The 20940-nt window shown below is 36.5% G+C and overlaps 1 protein-coding gene across 1 annotated transcript; it reads right to left on the bottom strand.

Annotated features, from left to right (window-relative positions):
* Positions 1-12313: 12313 nt before the first annotated feature.
* On the bottom strand, positions 12314-19787 carry lix1 (limb and CNS expressed 1). Its single transcript, XM_083527588.1, has 6 exons — positions 19526-19787; positions 17453-17616; positions 15937-16077; positions 14143-14238; positions 13518-13595; positions 12314-13414 (listed from the first exon to the last, which is right to left on the bottom strand). Exons 1-6 carry the CDS (start codon positions 19569-19571, stop codon positions 13019-13021), a joined length of 921 nt encoding a protein of 306 aa, XP_083383714.1. The 5' UTR covers positions 19572-19787; the 3' UTR covers positions 12314-13018.
* Between the last annotated feature and the right edge of the window lie 1153 nt (positions 19788-20940).

The raw sequence follows: 20940 nt of genomic DNA, 5'->3' as shown, positions 1-20940 counted from the left end.
GGTTATTTCAGAAAAAAAAAAGAACGGTTGTACGCCAGCAAATGATGGATGCAGGAACGAGGTGCGCAACTGTAAAGTCATCAGAAATGAAGACAGTCGCTGGTGGTCCCTGTAGGCATCCTAAATGTGCATTTATCTTTTAAACTTGAATAGCATGTAATGTCTTCCTCAGATGCTTCATTCCAAACCGCTCCCTCTCTGAATCCTCATGCTGTATTCCCTCATGGCTGGATTTGCTTTCAACTGCTGCTTTAATTGTGTTTTCATCTGATATTTTAGCCTTCTCATGTGTTTGCTTCTAAAGCTTACAAAGGCAGTTATGCTGCATGTTTTCATGCGCTCTCATTAATTAATAATCAAGTTATCAGATGCAATTAATTTTTATGTTGCAATTTTTTCTTAATAGTAATCACTCTGAGGCACATTTTATGCTTCAGTAAACATTGCCTTCTATATTGACCTTGTTTTAGATAATAATCAGATACAACTTTTTAACCGAGCATTCTTCTTAAAAAAAATATAATATTCGCTTACTGTTCCAATCATCATCTTTCTAGTGCATAATGACTTTACACTCCAGGTGTTTCAAACCACACTAAGTAAATTTTCGTGTCTGACACTTACACCTGAGGTAAAAATTCACTCACTTCTAATAAATATATGAGGTTTAAATCTCATTTCTGCCACCAGTGACAGATCTGCAGGTTTGAAGAAAGAAACCAGTCCCAGAGCATTTGTAACATTTTTGTAAAATACCATTTCAATGCAATATTTCAAAGCAAATATTAATGCAAAAAGAAAGCCCATTGTAAAGAAATGGGTAATGGGTTGAATACATGATATTGCATTTCATGTCTGTATAAATGCTGATGCAATTAGAGAAACTGAGAGACAGTGTAAATACATTATGGTTTTTATTGCTTATCTCACCTTATACTTACCATCCCCCATTTCTCTTCTGACCTGCGATGTGTGCACATACCTCTGCAGCAGCCCCAGAGCAACACCTCGCCTATGACTGATAATGGCTTTCAGTAAGCTGAGCATCTGCTCTATGCTATTTTTACTCCTTATTTCCTGTTCAGCTCTGTATTGGGGGGAAGTGCTGAGGGCAACACACCTTACAAAAACACTCACAAATACAAAAAGCTCCTGGAGGATGTCAGGATTAATACTGGTGGAAACATTTAGACATGTCCTTACTGAATAGCCTGGAAAATGTTTAAAAATGCTAGTCACTGTAATTTATAATTATTTATTTTAATGCTATGTTTTAATACAAGGAGTGACATTATCAGCTTTTAGATCCTCCGGACTGGCCCCAGGTTTGAATTAATTCCTGAATGTGTGTACATGGTGCCCTTTGATGGACTAAATTGTCATTCAGGGTATATTTCAGCTTCAATCCCATTGTTCTTTTGAATTAGCTCAATTAAATAGGGTTATTTTGTATGCTCTAGAGTTATAATTTCCCTTTACTGGAACTAAATGGCCTTGAAAAATATTCCTTCATGACAGTGTACCTCTGCACAAAACAAGGGCTATGAACATTTGGTTTGCCAAGGCTGGTGTCTGCCAAGACCTCCTTGACCAAAATCGGTGCCTGTTCTCACTAACGCTCTTGTGGTGGAATGAACCAATTCCCACAGCCGCACCCCATGATTCAATGAAAAGACTTCCCAAAAGAGTAGAGGTTATTATAAAAGAAAAAAAAAATAGATTATATTTAAAATTGGATGTTCACCAAGCACATATAGGTTTGACGGTCAAAGTTTAACCCCCTTTTCTCCAGAGGTGTTGACCATGTGTGATATGTGATGGAAAAAAATAGAGTTACTGTGCTTTAATGTGACAAAGTGACAAAGTCATTGTCATTAATTTGGACATATAGTTTTTATTTTGGACATGTCAGTATGTTTATGTAAATTAAATTTTTTACTTTTACCCAATGTAAATGTTTCTTTTTTAGTTAATTAACATTAGCTTCAATGTTAAGTTTAGCTTTAATATCTAAATACACTCGTTTATCAGAATCATTCAGATTCTGATAAATGATGATATACTGTGGCCTGCTTATAATACTGCTAGACTGACATGGCTGGTGCACTCTAAAACCCTGTCAGCTTTTTATCCTGAAAGCGCTTTCTGTTTTATTCTGTTTCAGTGTCAACTGCAGCTGAATCGAATCAGCTGAAGCTTTCTTTCATCTAATATTCATTGATGAATGTTTATCTCCTAAGTCTCTGTTTGATCAAAACCCACATTAGACCACACAGACAAAGCCAACTGCTGTCCTATTATCCTGGTTAAAAGTGCAAAACGTAATCCAGTGCAAAACTAAAACCGTGCAAATCAAATGAGTAATGATGAATGTTTCTCATTTATATGCTGCATGTCTGTGCAGTGTGGGATGTTCTACTTTCACAAAGATCCCACTCATCCATTTATTAACACCAGAATCCCAGGCTCGTGGTCTTCTCACGTTTTTTGCCGAGCCTATTTTAGGATTGGGAATGAAGACATAACTTAGTCACAAGCAAATAAATTTTAAAGACTTTAAAGCCATTACAAGTCAGGCTTCAAGAGCACAGTCAACAAAAGTAGAACAAAAGAACTGACAGTGAAAAGAGTCTTATTCCACTGGCAATTGGACTTTTACTCAGATGTACAAATCACAAGCACTACAGGAATAAAGATAACGAGGTCCCTTGAATTGAATGCAAATTTGCTAAGATGACTACGTCTCAATAAGTTTCCAAGACCTGAAACAAGGCTGTTCATAATTGCACTGTTACTATGTAACTCCTGTTTATGCTTTTGGTGCCCATATAACTGCAGTACATCATGCTTGATGTATTACAGAACATTGCATAAGCATCCTTGTGCCACAAGAACCTTATGAACACTACAACAACACAGCTGCAACAAGGTTTCTGTGAGAACTATTTTATTATCTGACCATAACCAATGTAAACTTTTTTAATTCAGCTCTATAAAACACTTATTTTTATATCTTGTGAATTTTATTAACTCAATAAACCCCAAATCATTTAAATTTGTTTGATGGATTCTTTTCTTTTGCTGAAGTAGTTCCCTCTGTCGAGTCACGAACAAGCTAGTTATTCACAAATCTAGATGAATTATATTTACCTTTGCTATTAATGGTTCACAGTGATGAATTGGCGTGTTTTAATTACATATTGAAAAGCAATTACCAGCTGTTCAGAGGGCACACAAAATGTTTGTTTCATTGGTCTTCTTAATATTGTAATTTGTCACAGGTGAAATACCAAATACAAAACCTTGTAGGCATAGAAGTTTTTTTTTTATGCTATTAATCACAACGTGTTGAGTCTTGGCATGATTGTAATGTTAGATTTGCTAAATATTTTCCACTTTGATCATCATGTGAATGCAAAAACATGATTGGTTTTGGTAGTTCTTGTTGCACACTAGTACACCCTTCTGAATTCATGTTTCGATAAATGAAAATAAAATTTAAATAAAACAAAATAATATAAATAAACTGGCAATGGAATAAGGCAGCTGGTAATCATAAAAGACAGACAAATGGATATACAGGCTAACATTCTGGAACATACCTGAATTTTCCAGCCATATCTGGTTCTTCCCTAAACTCTTACCACAAATATGAAGACACACAACTGTATCATATGCCTGTGGATTTGGTAGCATTACCTTTTTCTTTCAATTATACTAGTAGACTCAAACCTTCTCCAACATGACAGTCTTTGTACAAAGCCAGCTCCATGAAGATATAGTTTACATGGACTGGAGGATCTTCACTGGCCTGCTATAGAGCTATGATCTCAACCCTATTGAATTCTTCGAAATGAACTGGATCCCAGGCCTTTTTACCTAACATCAGTACCAGACTTTAAAAACACCATTTTAAATGAATGAGCACAAATCTTCACTCCAAAATCTAGGGCAACATCTTCCCAGAACAAACAAATGTTATTGTCAAATAAGTGTAGAATGGGATGTTTAAAAGGCACAAAAATGTATCTTACAGTCGTGTCCACAAAATTTTGTAGATATAGTGTAAATAGAAAGATAGGCTGAATGATAGAAATAAATGTACATGCCGATTCCTTGAATATTTTTCCACATTCTCCTTTTACTCTGTTCAATAAAGAATACATTTTCAAGAGGTTTATATCACACACTGTTGTTCTGTAAATATACATATTTCATACCCTTGAATTTTTATAATATTTTGAGATATGGTTTGCAGCTACAAGCCTTGTGAATCCTCCAACGCTTTTAACCTCAAGGTCTTCAGTTATGTGGGCTTGTCTCACCAATCAATACAGCACACTGTGCAGGATAAAGATAGTTCTAGAAGTCAATACACAGACCAAATATAGCAAGGCTTCAAAACAGAGAGACAGAGCGGACATTCTCTTCATCTTTGAGGTAAACCAGAGAAAGGGGGAGAAAGGGACACTTGCTTTTTAAAAAAAAAAACATTTATGTCTGTTGTTTTGATATTAAATTATATTTCATATTTTGAAAATTTTCAAATAGATTTTCATTTGTAGCTAATATACAAAACATGAAACTAGATCAGTGTATGGAACAATTTTTGTCTCTAGATCTTAATTTTTTTAATGTGATATTATTCCTTATCTAACTGTCCTACATTCTCCACTCTGGGAAATGTAATTTGGTGATGAAATCTCAAGCCACTAGCACATCCTTTCACTTACCACCAGCTTGTGCCCTAACTCAAGAACTTTCCTAACAGGAAGAAAAGACAGTACAGCAACAAATGCAGCTTCCAGAGAAGTAATTCCTCTTTTATCCTCCAGCATTAGTGTCACGCTCCCACTGAGAATACAGTGATGTCTCACAGAGTGGCTCTGTGGCACAGCAAGGCTGTGTATGACAGACTGAGCTATCAGTCTCACATACAGTCCCAGTAGACCCAACCAATCAATTGGCTATTTTAGGAAGAGAAGGTTTTGACAGGGAATCTTGAGCTGGGTTTGAGCACAAAGTACATGACTCGATCTACATTCGGTGAAAAACAGTGTAACTGACAGTGTTTACATTACATATACATTACATTTACAATGTACTTGCAAGTATGACAAGAGAGCTTTAATGAATAATATAAAACTAAACTTTAAAACTAAAATGGAAAATTTGGTCTGAGCTAAATATGATACTTGCATAAAGCTTTTCATTTAAAATTCTCTAGCTTCAATAATAAACAATATATAGTGTTTAAAAAAAACATAAATAAATAAAACAAGTATCATTATCTATTAATGTTACTTAGCCTTCAGAAGTAAATCAGTGTCCAAATGTGTGTAATATAGATGAGAATGAATGCAGCCTTTTACTACTCGTGACTGTTTGACACTTCTAGACTATTTAAAATCAAAGTCAAAATATCATTTTGAATTTAGTAATAAAAATATAACATTAATATTTATAGTGGTACCCAGTCAGACCTTTAGTGACTATCTATCTATCTATCTATCTATCTATCTATCTATCTATCTATCTATCTATCTATCTATCTATCTATCTATCTATCTATCTATCTATCTATCTATCTATCTATCTATCTAAAGTCATCATTCACAACTTGATTTCAGCAGGAAATACACATTTTCTATTTATTAAATAATTATATTACTGTCCAACTGATCCAAATCCAAGTTCCATTATAATCATGGAGCAGCATGCTCACTACACAACAATAAATACATACACTGTAAAAATTTACAACATAAACAGTATTTACAAAGAACTGCAATAAACTACATGGTATTAAATAGCACACAATCCAGGTTAAAGGTCATATTCACACATTCAACAATGGCTGATTGACAGTGGTGGTATTATACATTCTCCTGATATGAAACTCAAAGCCTTAACAACTGTGCCACCTGTACTGACTTTTTTTGCTGATAGGAAGTGCACCTGTTGTATTGAACTTGAACAATAACAATGAATCAAACAATGGTTTCCCATTGAAGAAAAGGTCTGTGCAATGGCATGTGTAGACCTATTCACTAGATATTAACCTATGGCCTCCACACTTGAGGCTCTGACATTAATGATGTACCACTACAAAAATATTTACGATCACAAACCATTGCTGTTTAATAGATTTGGTTACCTGGCTGTGGTGAGAAGGACTAACTATTTAGATTCAAGACCGGTGGCAGACATTTCAGTAACCATAATATTTTTTATTCATTAATTTTCTGCAATCAGTTTCTCGTAGTAAGGGTTGCTGTGGATTCATTTGTTTTTTCATTAGTTTTTACTTACCAAATACTACTCAGGCTGCTTAACTTGTGCCACTGAACTAATGTTTCTCAGGACACTGAACTGCGAGGCATGCAAGCACAAGTTTAATTTGTTGGAAATAAAGCAGGAGAGGACACACAAGGCTGGATGGAAGTTTACCAATTTATTCATGCTGAAACACATTGGCCACTGGGAATACCGCATGGCATTTGTGATTAGCCAAGTGGGAAATCAAGGGAGTTATACTGCTAAAAACCCTGATTAAAGACCTCATTTGCGTTCTCAACCTTCAATAATAAACAATATATAGTGTTTAAAAAAATAAATAATAAATAAATACAAATAAACAAAACAAAACAAAAAAACTGAGCTATTAACTATTCATGTTACATAGCCTTTAACATTTACAATTAAGTCAATGTCCTGCAAATGTGTGTCATATAGATGAGAATGAATGTAGCCTTTTACTACTCGTGACTGTTTGCCACTTCTAGACTATTTAAAATCAATGTCAAAATATAATTTTGAAGTCAGTAATAAAAATATAACATTAATATTTAAAGCGGTACCTTGACAGATCTTTAGTGGTTATCTATCTATCTATCTATCTATCTATCTATCTATCTATCTATCTATCTATCTATCTATCTATCTATCTATCTATCTATCTATCTATCTATCTATCTATCTATCTATCTATCTATCTATCTAAAATCATCATTCACAACTTCATTACAGCAGGAAATACACATTTTCTATTTAATAAATAATTATATTACTGTCCAACTGATCCAAATCCAAGTTCCATTATAACCATGGAGCAGCATGCTCACTACACAACAATAAATACATACACTTTAAAAATGTACAACAAACAGTATTTACAAAGAACTGCAATAAACTACATGGTATTATATAGCACACAATCCAGGTTAAAGGTCATATTCAGAGACTCAACAATGGCTGATTGACAGTGGTGGTATTATACATTCTCCTGATATGAAACTCAAAGCTTTAACAACTGTGCCACCTCAGCCAGCTGCTGAACCAGCTTTGATACAATGCCATTTTTTGTGTAGTTTGACAGATAGTTGTGCTGTAAATTTGCTGAAACCCAGCAACGATATTCCCTGAATGACTTTTTTGGTTGATAGGAAGTGCACTTGTTGTATTAAACTTAAACAATAACAATGATTCAAACAATGATTTCCTATTGAACAAAAGGTATCAATGGCATATGTAGGCCTATTCACTAGATATTAACCTATAGCTTACTGTCAAGTGTAGTAGTCATCTACACTTAAGGATCTGACATTAATGTTGTACTACTACAAATGTTTATGATCATGTTATTCAATATATATAGATATTTATAGATTTGGTTACCTGGCTGTGGTGAGAAGGACTAGCTATTTAGATTTAAGACCAGTGACTGATATGACAGTGAACTAAAAATTTTTTATTCATTAATTTTCTATCATCAGTTTCTCCTGGTCAGGGTTGCTGTGGATTCAGAGTGTGTTCTGGAAACACTGAACCCAAGGTAAGAATACACTCCGCAGGGTATGACATGCAGACACACACATGGGAACAAACACAAACAGACATACCTAGGTGTAATTTTAAAACCCAGAGGAAACCTGGGGGGAAGATGTGAAGCTCCACACAGACAGTAACCAAGCTAAATACTGTTATTTTTCAATCTATAGCTTGCATTCAAAATATTTCACATAAAAGTTTGTACTCCTCAGCATTCTGATTTTATTAAATTTATTTATCCTCTAATTCAGCAAGACGCAGTCATTCGTAATTACTTACAGAAACCTCCTGAACTTGAAGTTAAACTCCTCAGGCCACTGAACTAATGTTTCTCAGACCGCTGAACTCAGAGGCATGCAAGGACAAGTTTCATTCGCTGGAAACAGTAAAGGAGAGAACACACCAGACAGGATGAAAGTTTACCAATTTATTCCTGCTGAAACACATTTCCCACTGGGAATACAGCACTGCGTTTGTTGTAAGCCAATTGGGAAATCAAGGAAGCTATTTCCCTGAAAAACCCTGATTAAAGACCTCATTTGTGCATCTCATCTTATTATGAAGACACGTCTTTAGCCAAAAAAATTTATTTACTGTCTACCTGTGGTGTTTTTTTGAGGCAATTTTCTTTACATGGCTGACAGACACCTACTCGAATATTTTTGAGGGGTGAAAAAAAAAATTATATGTACATAAACAATACCTTACAGCTGAACCCTATTTTGCAAACACAATATTTTCTGACATGGAAAGGACAATAATTACTTATTCCTAACTGTTTTTAAAGTTATATACACTGATTAAGATGTATTTTGGCACCATTATAGCAAATTGCAAGGTCTACATTCTGATTTTAATGAAGGTATACTCCAATGCAGCCGATGCAGTCATTTGTTTTTACTTACCAAATACTACTCAGGCTGCTGAACTTGTGCAACTGAACTAATGTTTCTCAGGACACTGAACTGTGAGGCATGCAAGCACAAGTTTAATTTGTTGGAAATAAAGCAGGAGAGGACACACAAGGCTGGATGGAAGTTTACCAATTTATTCATGCTGAAACACATTGGCCACTGGGAATACCGCATGGCATTTGTGATTAGCCAAGTGGGAAATCAAGGGAGTTATACTGCTAAAAACCCTGATTAAAGACCTCATTTGCACAGCTCACCTTATTATGAAAGCATATCTTTAGCCAAAAATGGGAATTTAATCTCTATCTGCGGTGTTTCTTTGAGGCAGTTTTCTTTTCATGGCTGACAGTTAGGAGCAGTAAATAACAGTGTGACTGAGGCTCATGCTGGGTTTCTATTTTAGCGCTGTTCTCCTGTTAGTTATGTGGAATTGATGGCACTATGTCAGTGAAGACAGAGTGTTTATGTTGAACAAGACTTCAGCAATAAAGTGGGTGAGGATTCAGAAGCTCAGCTATGCAGAGAGGACAATCTGACAGTTCCATCTGCCTCAGATTTTTCAGAAAAAAAGGGGGGGAAAAACCCCACATTTTTTTCTAGTGCATCGTTTCACTTGTCAGACATCATTTATATAAAATTGGTCCCTTAGTGTGATGTCACTCTTCTAGAGCTAACACACAATTAGATAGATAGATAGATAGATAGATAGATAGATAGATAGATAGATAGATAGATAGATAGATAGATAGATAGATAGATAGATAGATAGATAGATAGTCTTAGATGAAACAGAAATCTGCCTTATACTACAAAATGAATTACAAAAAGTCCAGCTCATCAAACGGCAGCACATGGGCTGCTCATGCTGTTGACTTCATCACAAAACAGTGTGAATTAAAAAGAAAGAGGAGGAGAGAAGAGTGAGATGTCCTTCATGTGTGAGAACAAGCATGAGAGGTGGGAGAGAGTGTTGGAGGAAGTGCAGCCACATGGCACTGAAGCTGGGCCGAGTACACACTGCCACAGACGTCTTGACAGGAGGGCTACGCAAGGTTAAGTAGATGCAAAATTATAACAGTGGATGCAAAGCTTTTTCTTTTTAATACAGCAAGATCAAAATACAACCTTTTTTTAAGCGCAACCCTGCATTTGAGAATGATGCCGTATGAATTCAATTGAATCTAACTGTATACTACTACTATTATTAAATTATTATATAATTTGTTCTTATAATTAGAATAAAAATAAATAATTTATTTTTAGTATTATTATTAGTAGTATTAGTAGTAGTATTACACATTTAATTCATAAAAGGAAAGGAACATTGTAGCAGAGGCAGGAATACAACCTGGATGAAATCCTTCGCATTGGAACCTAAATAAGGAAATTTGCAACTAGGGTATATTTTTAGGTAGCTACTCCATCTACCAGCACATATTTAGGAGGTGAGAGGAACCGGAAGAGACCACAGATAGGTACAGGAATATACGTATAACTCACACAGAGACAGAAGTCTGATCTTAGGATCAAACTGTGGATTCTTGAGCTGTTAGGCAGCAATGCTTCCCCTTGTGCCACTGTGCTTTTTATCATTATTATTATTATTATTATTATTATTATTATTATTATTATTATTATTATTATTATTATTATTACTACTACTACTACTACTACTACTACTACTACTACTACAGAAAGATGTAATATCTTTCTCTTCCAATCCCAGGCAGGAGTTCCTATTTTGACAAGTGAGTGAAGACTAATAAAAAAAAAAAAGATTGTGATAAGAATAAAAATGATGTTCTATACTCACTTAATTCAGGTAAACTGATTTCATTTAATGACCCTGTCTCTTATCAATCAACTTTGATTGAAACAGCAGCAATAAATGTCGAGTTTGGTACTAACGTGAGAGATCATTACTTTTTGTTGTCATCTGACATGTGTTATCTGGACCAACAAGAGTTAGATGGCAGAAAGGAATCATGTACGTATTTTTTCAGCACTGCGATTTTCCACTCCACTCGCTAAAATTCAATTTCGCTGCCTATTCATTTAATATCTAAAATGGAAATATTTCACTCCTGTATCATCAGCTTCTAACTCATTCTGAAATGCGTAGTTTTTTCTTCTCACAATCAGTATTAGAACAGGACTTTGCAATTTACATTTCATTGCCCTGAGCTGCACACTAGAAAGAATGGAATGTCATGCTATTTGATTTAAAATGGGTTTTAACCCAGTAAATTGGAGAAAGCCAGTCACGTCACAAAGTCTGGTCCATCAGGCCTGTGACAAGCATTAGCTGTGGAAAATTACTCTCCCTCCCTGGAGAGGGGAAGGCATGTTCACTCGAAAATAGAGCTAAATATGCTATTATCTCGATGCTTTTCCTGTCTATACCTCTATAACTATTCAATTTGGCACAGCGCTTCTCCTAGAAAATAGCAAAATAAGCACCAACTGGGTCCCAACTGGCTGTTTGTGAAGAGCAAATTGACCAAAGCTGAAGTCGGCTTGCAGTGCAACTTGATTAATTTATGCAAAACTTATGCGTTCTGAATAAATGATTCAGTGTTAAAAAAATAACAAGGTGTTTTGTAGACTGCGAGTTTTGGCAGTGGGATATTTGATCATCCTGGACGAAATGGAAAGCAGATCGAGAGATGGAGGTCAATAAGGGCACCTCTACCAAGAACCAAGAACTGGAATGTAAAGTAAAAGCAGAAACAAGGTAGAAAAGGGTAAATTAGCATCTTATATAACAATATCAGTTCCCACATAGAGCACAGTGGAGGACACATGCCCATCGCGGCTGTAACTCATGATTTCTTGCCGTAGGTTCAACAGTCTCCTAGCAACCACTGCGAGAGAAAAAAAGTTGAGGGGAAAAAAATGAAATCTCGTATGGCCTACTTTTTTTTTTTTTTTTGCAATTGCTCAAGGAGTGAATGAACTGGAGAATCTTACACTAATGACTTGCTTTGTTTGTTCTTTTTTCCTCAGCCTGGGCTACTGCACTCACTAAATGGGAATAATGAGCAGATTTTGCATGGTTCTAATTTGTATCTATATCATTAGAAAGAATAAATTCGGCCTTAAGTTTTAATGTCCAGTGATTCGTTTTTCACATCGAACAAACCATTTGAACAAAACATACAAACTACAGATGCTGGAAGGAAACATCATATTTCCTGATATAATAATAGAAACATATGCTCCAGTATCAATCTTTTAAACAGTTTTAAATATTCACCATTTAACTTTATTATTTGTTAATGAACACCAGGTGTCTTGTGTGTCCCAAATAAAAAAGAAACATCTAGAAATTAGGCATTCACTATATGTACTCCCAATTATAAGATAGTTAACTGTATTATAAAATAAAGAAATTAGATCTAAATTAAACACAACACTAATAAATGCTGTCAAGAGTTTCATTTTTAAGTGTGTTTACGTGTTTTTTCTATAATAAATCATACAAATGATTATTTATTAAAATAACCAGAAATCTTCACTATCAAACATCAAATACACAACGACAGGCTGCATTTAAAGCACTTTGAATATTTTTTTCAGTTTATTTATTTAAATTCAGTTTATTATTCAGGAAGAAATGTACAGGTCGTGGGTAGAAATATATTTTCTACCCTAGTTGTAGATAAAACCATTTACAGGATATGGTGCCACCCTGTGGCCAAAGCTAAATCTATCAGGGGTTTCTTCACGTTCCCTTCTAAATCCCAAGGCAATAGAAATACAAAATGATTGTTGCTCAACACAAGCCAAGTTATAAAATTCTCCACCTAAACAATAAGAGAGCCGGCACTGCTCTCAAGAAGTTCAATCCCTAAATGTACTACTAATATGGTTACTGCTAAATAAATCAGATTTTCACAGGAGCTCATTTAGCTGCAAACTTATTACATTACAGTACATTGGAAAAATAACTCAACAAAGGAGTAGAAAATGTACAACATACAGGCTCTTGAAAGTAAGTCTTGAATTTTTCCCTTTACGCACACGCATGTTTGTCATACAGTCCTCACGAGGACCTTCCAATGGGATAATTATTAGTGCAGCTAATTAAGGCTATATGAACTCCTTATTCTAACCTTGACTCTAATCACAGTAACCAAAAGGAAATCCTTTGTCTTTTTTGTCTTGTTTTATTAATTAATGTTTTGTAGAAAACAAAACCAAATTTCCCCAACAAGGTCAAAACTGCCAGGTATATCGTATTCATGGTCTCCACCAAGACAAACACACACACTTCAGCCTATTGACTCTCTGTCACTCCCACTATCAAGGTAATAAAACTCACAATGTTCTAATGGGTCTATCATGCTACCCGCCAAACAATGGCCACCATGTGTGAGAGATGTCAAGGAAGCTTGTCGATTTCTCCAAGATTCTTCTTCCTCTCCACAGTAGGCCTTCAGTTCCTCAGAGGCGGCCTGACTAAGAGACAAGCTGAGGATCTCCTTCTTTTCTTTGTAGAAGCGAAGCTCTCGTCCGGCCTGCCGAGCCTGGGCCAACTCCCTAATGGCTAGCTGCAGCTCCCGCGAAAGCAGACCAGGCCGCTTGCTCTCCCTCTGCAGCCAGTCCAGAGCCATGTGACTACGCATGCACTCATCCAAGCGTTTCTCAGAGTAGTACCTTACCACCTCCTGTTCCACACACACAGCATAGTGAGGATGCTTTGTACACAAGTCAAAAATAAATATTCAAAGGTGCTGAAAGGAAAAAAGAGACTGTATTTTCAGTACATACCTGGCGACTGCATCTCCTCTCCCTAAACGCCTTCAGTGTCCCATTCCAGTGCAACAGCTGAAAAACTGTCATTAATTCCTTAAAAAGGGAACAGATTTTTGAGTAACTTAACAGTCATGATAATTCATTAGTTTTACATCTTGCTTGTAAATATTCATCAGACTAATGACTAATTCAACACAGATGTTCAACTCATCTCTAGAGCTTAGCACATTGGTAGATCAACATTTAAATCACATCAATCTAGCATTGTGTTTTCATAACGACAAAAATCATAAGAGCTTCATAAAACATTTCTCAAAAAGTTAACAGTGCATGTAAAATGTTTCTTAGGGTCATGACGAATCATTTTGGTTAGCATATGGAATGTATGTTAAAGAGCATGCATGTATTGTATTTGAAGTAGAGAAAATATTGCCATCCAGATGTCTGATGATATTACTCACTAAAGAGGAGAGACTGTTATCGACTTTTCTTATATTGTAGATCTAAGTGCATTACAACCAATAAGAAACATCATGGGCTATCTAACTGCATTAGAACCACTATTTCAAAACCTTGGACTATTGCAAAAGTATTTTCTCACCAAAATAATATCTTTGAAAGATAATGAGATTTTTCACACCTGAAATTCCAGCATGGTTTTTCCTGTGTTGGATTTCAGCATGAGATAATAAGCTCCTAAACTAGTGCTCGGGTCTGAGGCGTCCTCCATGTTACCCTGAAAACAGTAAATCACAGTGTGACTTCTTAGCCAGTAATCACTCAACTTGAAGGAGACACAAATGCAGTGGGAGGACTAGACCCTGCAACACGTCTTTTGCTTTGTTATCAAAGCAAGTTGTAATCGTTGCTGGGGAACAAAAGGCTCACACCAAACATGAGAAATGGCAGGAGATTGAAGAGGGACCACACACACGCATACACGCTGATCGTAAAAAGCTTGGCAAGTTTCAGGGGAAGCTGGGAAGTCCATTAGGAGTGTAGCAGACAGAACACTTTTTGTGGTTGTAGGTTTTGGAATCATCCGCATGCCTCCTCACTAATTTGTACTACGTGAATGCACCTCCTTGAGTATAAATGGTGTGAGAATGCTAATAGAATATAGTGAGGGATTTTATATATTCCACAAGAAAATCATAAGCCCATGCAATGTCGATTGTATGGCCATGTCACTATCTTAATCCGTATCTGTTTAGCTCTCCAAATATTTGTATTTCTAAGTTTAGGCAAGTTTGGTATAATCAGAAGTGTTTTTTGGATTTAAATATACCACATGAAATGCTGGAGAACACCAGAAAATCTCAGTGGTAGAAATGCCAGCACTGTCAACATCATCTTTGGACTTTGGCAATGACATTTCCAGACTGAATATATAAGCAAGCCTGTGCAAAATTATTGTTTTTTCAGTTGTGTCAGATTTAGTTGGTTTCAGTTTCACCAAATTTAGTTGGTTTTATTTTATAAAATATGGATCAAATTTAAAGTACCTCAACCCTAATTAGGCACTAGAACAAAACAGTTACAGGGCAGGAGACGTACAAGCCTCTGCTACCCAAAGGCTAAAATAAATCTTAAATCTTTTTTGCAGTTTTCAAACAAATTTATTTTGCTTGCTTTCCCAGGTTCCCTGGTGGTCTAGTGGTTAGGATGCGGTGCGCTCACCGCTGCGGCCTGGGTTCGATCCCCGGTCAGGAAACCTACCCCAGCCATTAGGGTTGCATAATCCAGTGCAATCTTAGTGCCGGTCCCAAGCCCGGATAAATGGGGGGGGTTGTGTAAGGAATGCCATCCAGTGTAAAAAAACATGTGCCAAATCAAACATGTGAATCATGAATATGGATGATCTGCTGTGGTGACCCCTAATGGGAGAAGCTGAAAGAACGTATATCTTGTTTGATTTTCCAGAATTATTATTTCTAAATTAATTATAGTAAGTATTATAAACTAAATTGTAGCAATATTTACCTCAACAACAATCAGGCACTTACTTAGGATGAACAAATGAACCTTGGAAATACATACACTGAATTACTTTAATGATTTTGTCAGCTGTATATGATACCACTCCCTTGGACCCAAAAGCTTTATATCTGCTTGATTGCCTGCATTAAAAACTAAGAGCCTCCTGTGTGTGTGTGTGTGTGTGTGTGTGTGTGTGTGTGTGTGTGTGTGTGTGTGTGTGTGTGTGTGTGTGTGTGTGTGTGTGTGTGTGTGTGTGTGTTCCTGCATCCCCCTCTCATATATGTATATGTGCCCAGTATATCTTTACTTAAATCTGTTAAAAAAAATTTAATTATACAAAAATTCTAAAAAATTATAAAACCCAATTCTAAAAATATTTGTTCTGATTATTTTGTTACATACATAACAATCAATACATTGCAAAACATGCAGTTAAAGAGTTGGGTTTCCTTACACTGGTGGTGGCAACAGCCTCCTGTATGCTGCGGGTGATGAATTCTGGAGTGATACGACGACAAGGCAAATCGTTGAATGTTGAGTTCATCAGAGCAATACGAGCGGCATCACGCCTGGCTTCTGCCTTTGTGTAGCAATACTAATAAGAACAGACAGATAAGGAAGTCAAGAAATCAAACAGAAATAATCACATTTTAATGTATGCTAATGCGAATGTATAGTAAAGGTTAGAATTTAGGGCTTTAATATTTGTGAGGAAAGCTCATACGCACATTAATTTAAAAAAGCTTTTCTCAAGCATAAGCCCTTGCCTGCACTAATCATAGAAATATGAATTAGTTTATAACTCTGGAGGGAGCAGAGTGAGTTTGGAGGCAAATTGAGCTGAGATCAGCCACTAGCAATGCCTAAAACACAAACACAAACATCATCCCTCTTCAAAAAGTAAGAATAAATGAATGATATGTACAAAGAAATAGAAAACATGTGAGGCTAGAAAGCTGAAGAAGTAAGGAATTATCAAGGCTTGCTGTTGAGCAGTCTCTTTGATAAAGGAAAAAGCTCAAGAAAGCCTCTCTATGGCGACATTCTGTTGTGTTCCGGACATGAAACGAGGCCATAGAAAAGGAAACGCTCGCAGGGCAGGCGGCGTGGAAGCCTCCGGTGCCCACACGCTGATCAAAGGAGCCGAAAGCTATTCAAGCAGGCAGATCAGCACATTGCCTTCAACTCCCTGGTGTTCCTCAGTTCCTCTAAAGGGCAGCAGCTGGCCCTCAGTGCTTCTCAAAAAGCAAACATCCCAAGCTTTAGCTATGGTTACAAACACCATGGCAAAGGATTCTGGATTATCAGACGGCACTCAACCATGCAATCTGTTTCACACTTCACACTTAGTGATTGAAAACGATTTCAATGACATTTGATTGGTATATATATATATATATATATATATATATATATATATATATATATATATATATATATATATATATATATATATATATATATATATATAGATGCTCACAATGATAAATGCAAACAAGATTTCTGAATTCTTCTGTTTATTTGGGTAGTACTAATCCATTGCTACACTAAAACTCCAATGAATGAATTTTACAATTACATGAACAACAATAAATAAACCGAAACCATTAGTGTGTTGTTTTTCTAGGTTCTGTCCCCTCAAGTGTTCCTCCTTCAGCTGAAAGAAATCATTTTGCATAGTGGCTTGGAGTAATTGAGCTAACAAGAACCACCTGTTAACCTTAGTTTTCACACAAGACTCTCTTTTCCTGAGCTTGAGGGATAGTGTTGATAGGACCAATTGAACAAAGGCGCAGGACCACACCAAAGACGTGCCCTTTACCCCATTACTACCTGACAAGGCCAGTATTGCTGCCAAATAGTCGACTGGAGGTTAATTTCCCACAAATATTCTGCACACTGACATTGAAATAGATCATCTGTCCTGGCAGCCTTCCTGCACAGTATGTGGTCACATTCAATTCGCTTACCTTGTAGTTGCCAAAGCAGCTCCCTCCCGGTAAGGTGACATAGCAGATAAATGGAGGTCCTGGTGAGGGAATGGATTCATAAACTACTAGATTCTCAGTCTCACTTGTGCCCCTGTTCACCTGTTTTTGCTCCCAGAATAGATGCAGCATTCCGACAACGTTCACTGGAAACACATCAACAAGACAAATATTTAATTGTGATTTAAAACTGTAATCTGTAACTGAATCGATCTAAAAAAATATTAATAGGACATTTGTCTTTCATTCAATTTAGAAATATCTGGTCTGGGTGAAAAGTTACTGAGAGACATACTGAGCCATGAGAACCGAATAGTCCAAGACTGCACAATAGTTCCCTATCTTCCTGAATTATTCATTTCCTTTTTATTCATGCAGCAGACTCCTATACTAATGCCTGTAGACTAATGTTAGGAATCTCCAAGGTGCATGTCAGACACCGATAAGAGGTGTTTAAGTTTAACCACCTATAACATCAGGCTTTTAAAACAATTGGTGGCAAAACAATGAGTACTCCTCTACAACCAAGTATCCCTCCATGAATGTTTATTGAGCTTGTGCCACCTGCCAAAGAATTCACCTTCTAATATCAGAGCTATAAATCAATAGGCATCAAGTAAAGAAAAATATGCCAAACCTCATGAAGAGTTTTATGCCGATATAGGACCAGATATTCTTTCTTAAATTCAAATATTTTATGTCTTGAGACATACTGCAAATTGATCATATATCAATGTGAAGGGCCAGCTTCTGTCAACACTGGGCCAAACAATGAAAATGGTTCTCAGTGTGAAATTTATACGCTTAGAACTGGTTTAGGTTTTTGTTCCAGTGCCAGCTTTGCTGCTGAAATGTCATCAGGGAAGAAACTTAAGTGTGTGCTAAAGGCATTCTCAAGTTTTGCTAAGTGTCCTCTCACTCTCTCTGTCTTCATTGTCCGAGTCGTTTGCACAAATCCCACAAAAGGTTCTGTCTGTCTCGTAACACATTACTGTCATCAGATTCAATACACACCATGTACACCACACATATTCGGCACAGCTGTGGTGTAGATGTGCCCTAGGATAAATATTATTTTCCAACATTTTTCCCCTAGTGTGTAAAAACATTGTTTTTATTATGTGGTTTCAGAGCTCTTCTAAATCTCCCCACTTTAGGTGTGCCACAGAGAGCTGATGTCATGGCTCAGACAGAAAAGATTTACCTCCAGCTTAGGCCTGTCACTTTTTTCAACAGCAGGGTGAGAGCTGTCCAACATCAACACAAGGGAACGCTTATTTATCCAATTAAGCAGGTGTTCAGGCTCTGAACATGTGTTTCAGACGAGCGTCAAAAGCTCAAGCGATAGCAGTATCTGTGTGATGGCTTCAATGTGTCATTTCATAACCCCAAATAATGGTTACAGAGGTGCACTTTAATCAGATCCATCTCATGGAGCGGGTCAGCAGAAATATTATGAGGAACAAAAAACAACACCCTGGATGCTGTTTTGAAGGGGTCATGTAGAAAAGAAAAGAGAGTTGTTGTATAATGGAGCTCTGTCTACATTTTTTGTTTATTTGAATAAAACTAGCCACAGAGAGCACTACCCAGCTATATTATTGAAATTCTATAGTCTAGCACTAAGGAGAGAAATGCTGAATATAACACACTGTTGTAAAATCACTACCAGAAATTCAAAACCAAACCAAACACACCACTATTATTAGAGACAAATTTAATTATTGGAAATCTGGACCTATTTTATTCTATTTAAAAAAACATGCTCTTGGTAACTTGTACTTCTCTTGAAACAGCTCAATAAACATGCAATAACATTTGAGAGAGTTCAGGGGACTAAAGTTTAAGCTCAATTCGGTTTTATTTAGAAAATGAGTTAAATTTTTCCTTTCATCATATGCTAAATTCTTTGTTCACATTTAATTTTAATAGTACTGCAGAACATGCAATCAGTTCATTCATTTTTATCCAACCTTGAGGCAGGTGATTATTATTAACCCCAACTCTGTGATTAAATTATACAGATGCAGCTTTGAATGATCAAATTCTACTTACAATCTTTAAAGGCTCTGTCATCATCTGAGTCTGGTGTAGAAGTCATCTCTCATTTCCAGCTGTAACTCTTGCTATGCTTGTGAGCTGTCTCATGTGCTCTGAGTTAAAGAACGACAGTTCTCTACAAGTTCCAGCTATGACTGGGGAAAGTTTGAAGGGAACTCTTCCCTTTCTGTGTCCTGCAGGCTCGAGTGGAGTGTGTGGAGCCCTCGCACTATGACTCCCCTTCTGTGGCTGGCCCACCTTTGTCAAGAGCTGAACTAATTAGCTGTGAGGCTGGCCATCAGACTTCACCCCCCTTCTCTACACACACACACACACACACACACACACACACACACACACACACACACACACACACACACACACAGCCTGCTGAACACATCCTCTGAGCTGAGTTGGGTAAGCCCCGACAAAGGAATGTAACCCCCTTCTCTGTTCATTCATGGTACGTCTTAAGCTTTCAGCATGCACATGCATCATCTCTAAGGCATATGATTAAAGTATATTGAGCAATGATTTGTTTTTCATACACCGTTAAAAGGGGTGTTATCATGACTATTATAAATTATGCAAGAAAAGTGCTATACATTTCTAAAGTTTCTAAAGTGCAATACATTTCTAAAATGCCTCATATTGCAAAACAAATATTCTGTTGAATTTAAGATTTATAGACCATGTGTGGATAAAATTGTCAAAACATCTCATTATTAACACACTCTGTCTTCCGTTAACTAAAGCAGTAGTGCAGCTCTGACCCTGGCATAGACCAGACTGTATAAAATCCATTTCAAAAGCATTTACTCTGCCTGAATGGTTATTGTTCAGTGAACAGGCCTCAGCACTCAAAAGCATGGTTGTGAATAGAGCCCTTGATATGAAGTTTTTTTCTTATACTTTTTTACTACTGCAGGTCTCCACATCAAGCATTTTAAGCTCTATTCAGCGTAAACCACTACCCAAAGTGCATTTTTAAACATCCTAATGCTCCTTTCTAAACTCCTTTCTAAACTTTCCTGAGTCTTTGCTTCTTGGTTTCTTGGAAATTGGGAGTCCATTCAGGGCAAAGACCTATTGTGAGAGTGCCTTGGGAAAGGAGAGAGGTGTTTAGCATAAATGACAATCACTTTTTTTGGGGGGATTGGTACAAATACTACTGCCTATTGAATGAGCAGTGAAGGATGACATGGAAACAAACATTGTACATGGTTCCAAGATAACATGCATTACCACATTAGAAATACGAATATAATTCTTTCTTGCTTTTTTTGTAACCTGCAACCCCACTAAAAAAAACATTCAAAAATGCAATGATTTTGTGCTGAGTTATGCTATGAAAGTTCTGAGATTGTAATAATTATTATTATTTAATGTTAGTAAATAGTGGGAGTGACATTACAGTGAGTTACACCCTA

Source organism: Silurus aristotelis (assembly GCF_946808225.1).
Source record: "Silurus aristotelis genome assembly, chromosome: 23".
NCBI classification, from domain to species: domain Eukaryota; kingdom Metazoa; phylum Chordata; class Actinopteri; order Siluriformes; family Siluridae; genus Silurus; species Silurus aristotelis.
This window is presented reverse-complemented; position numbering and strand designations above follow the sequence as displayed.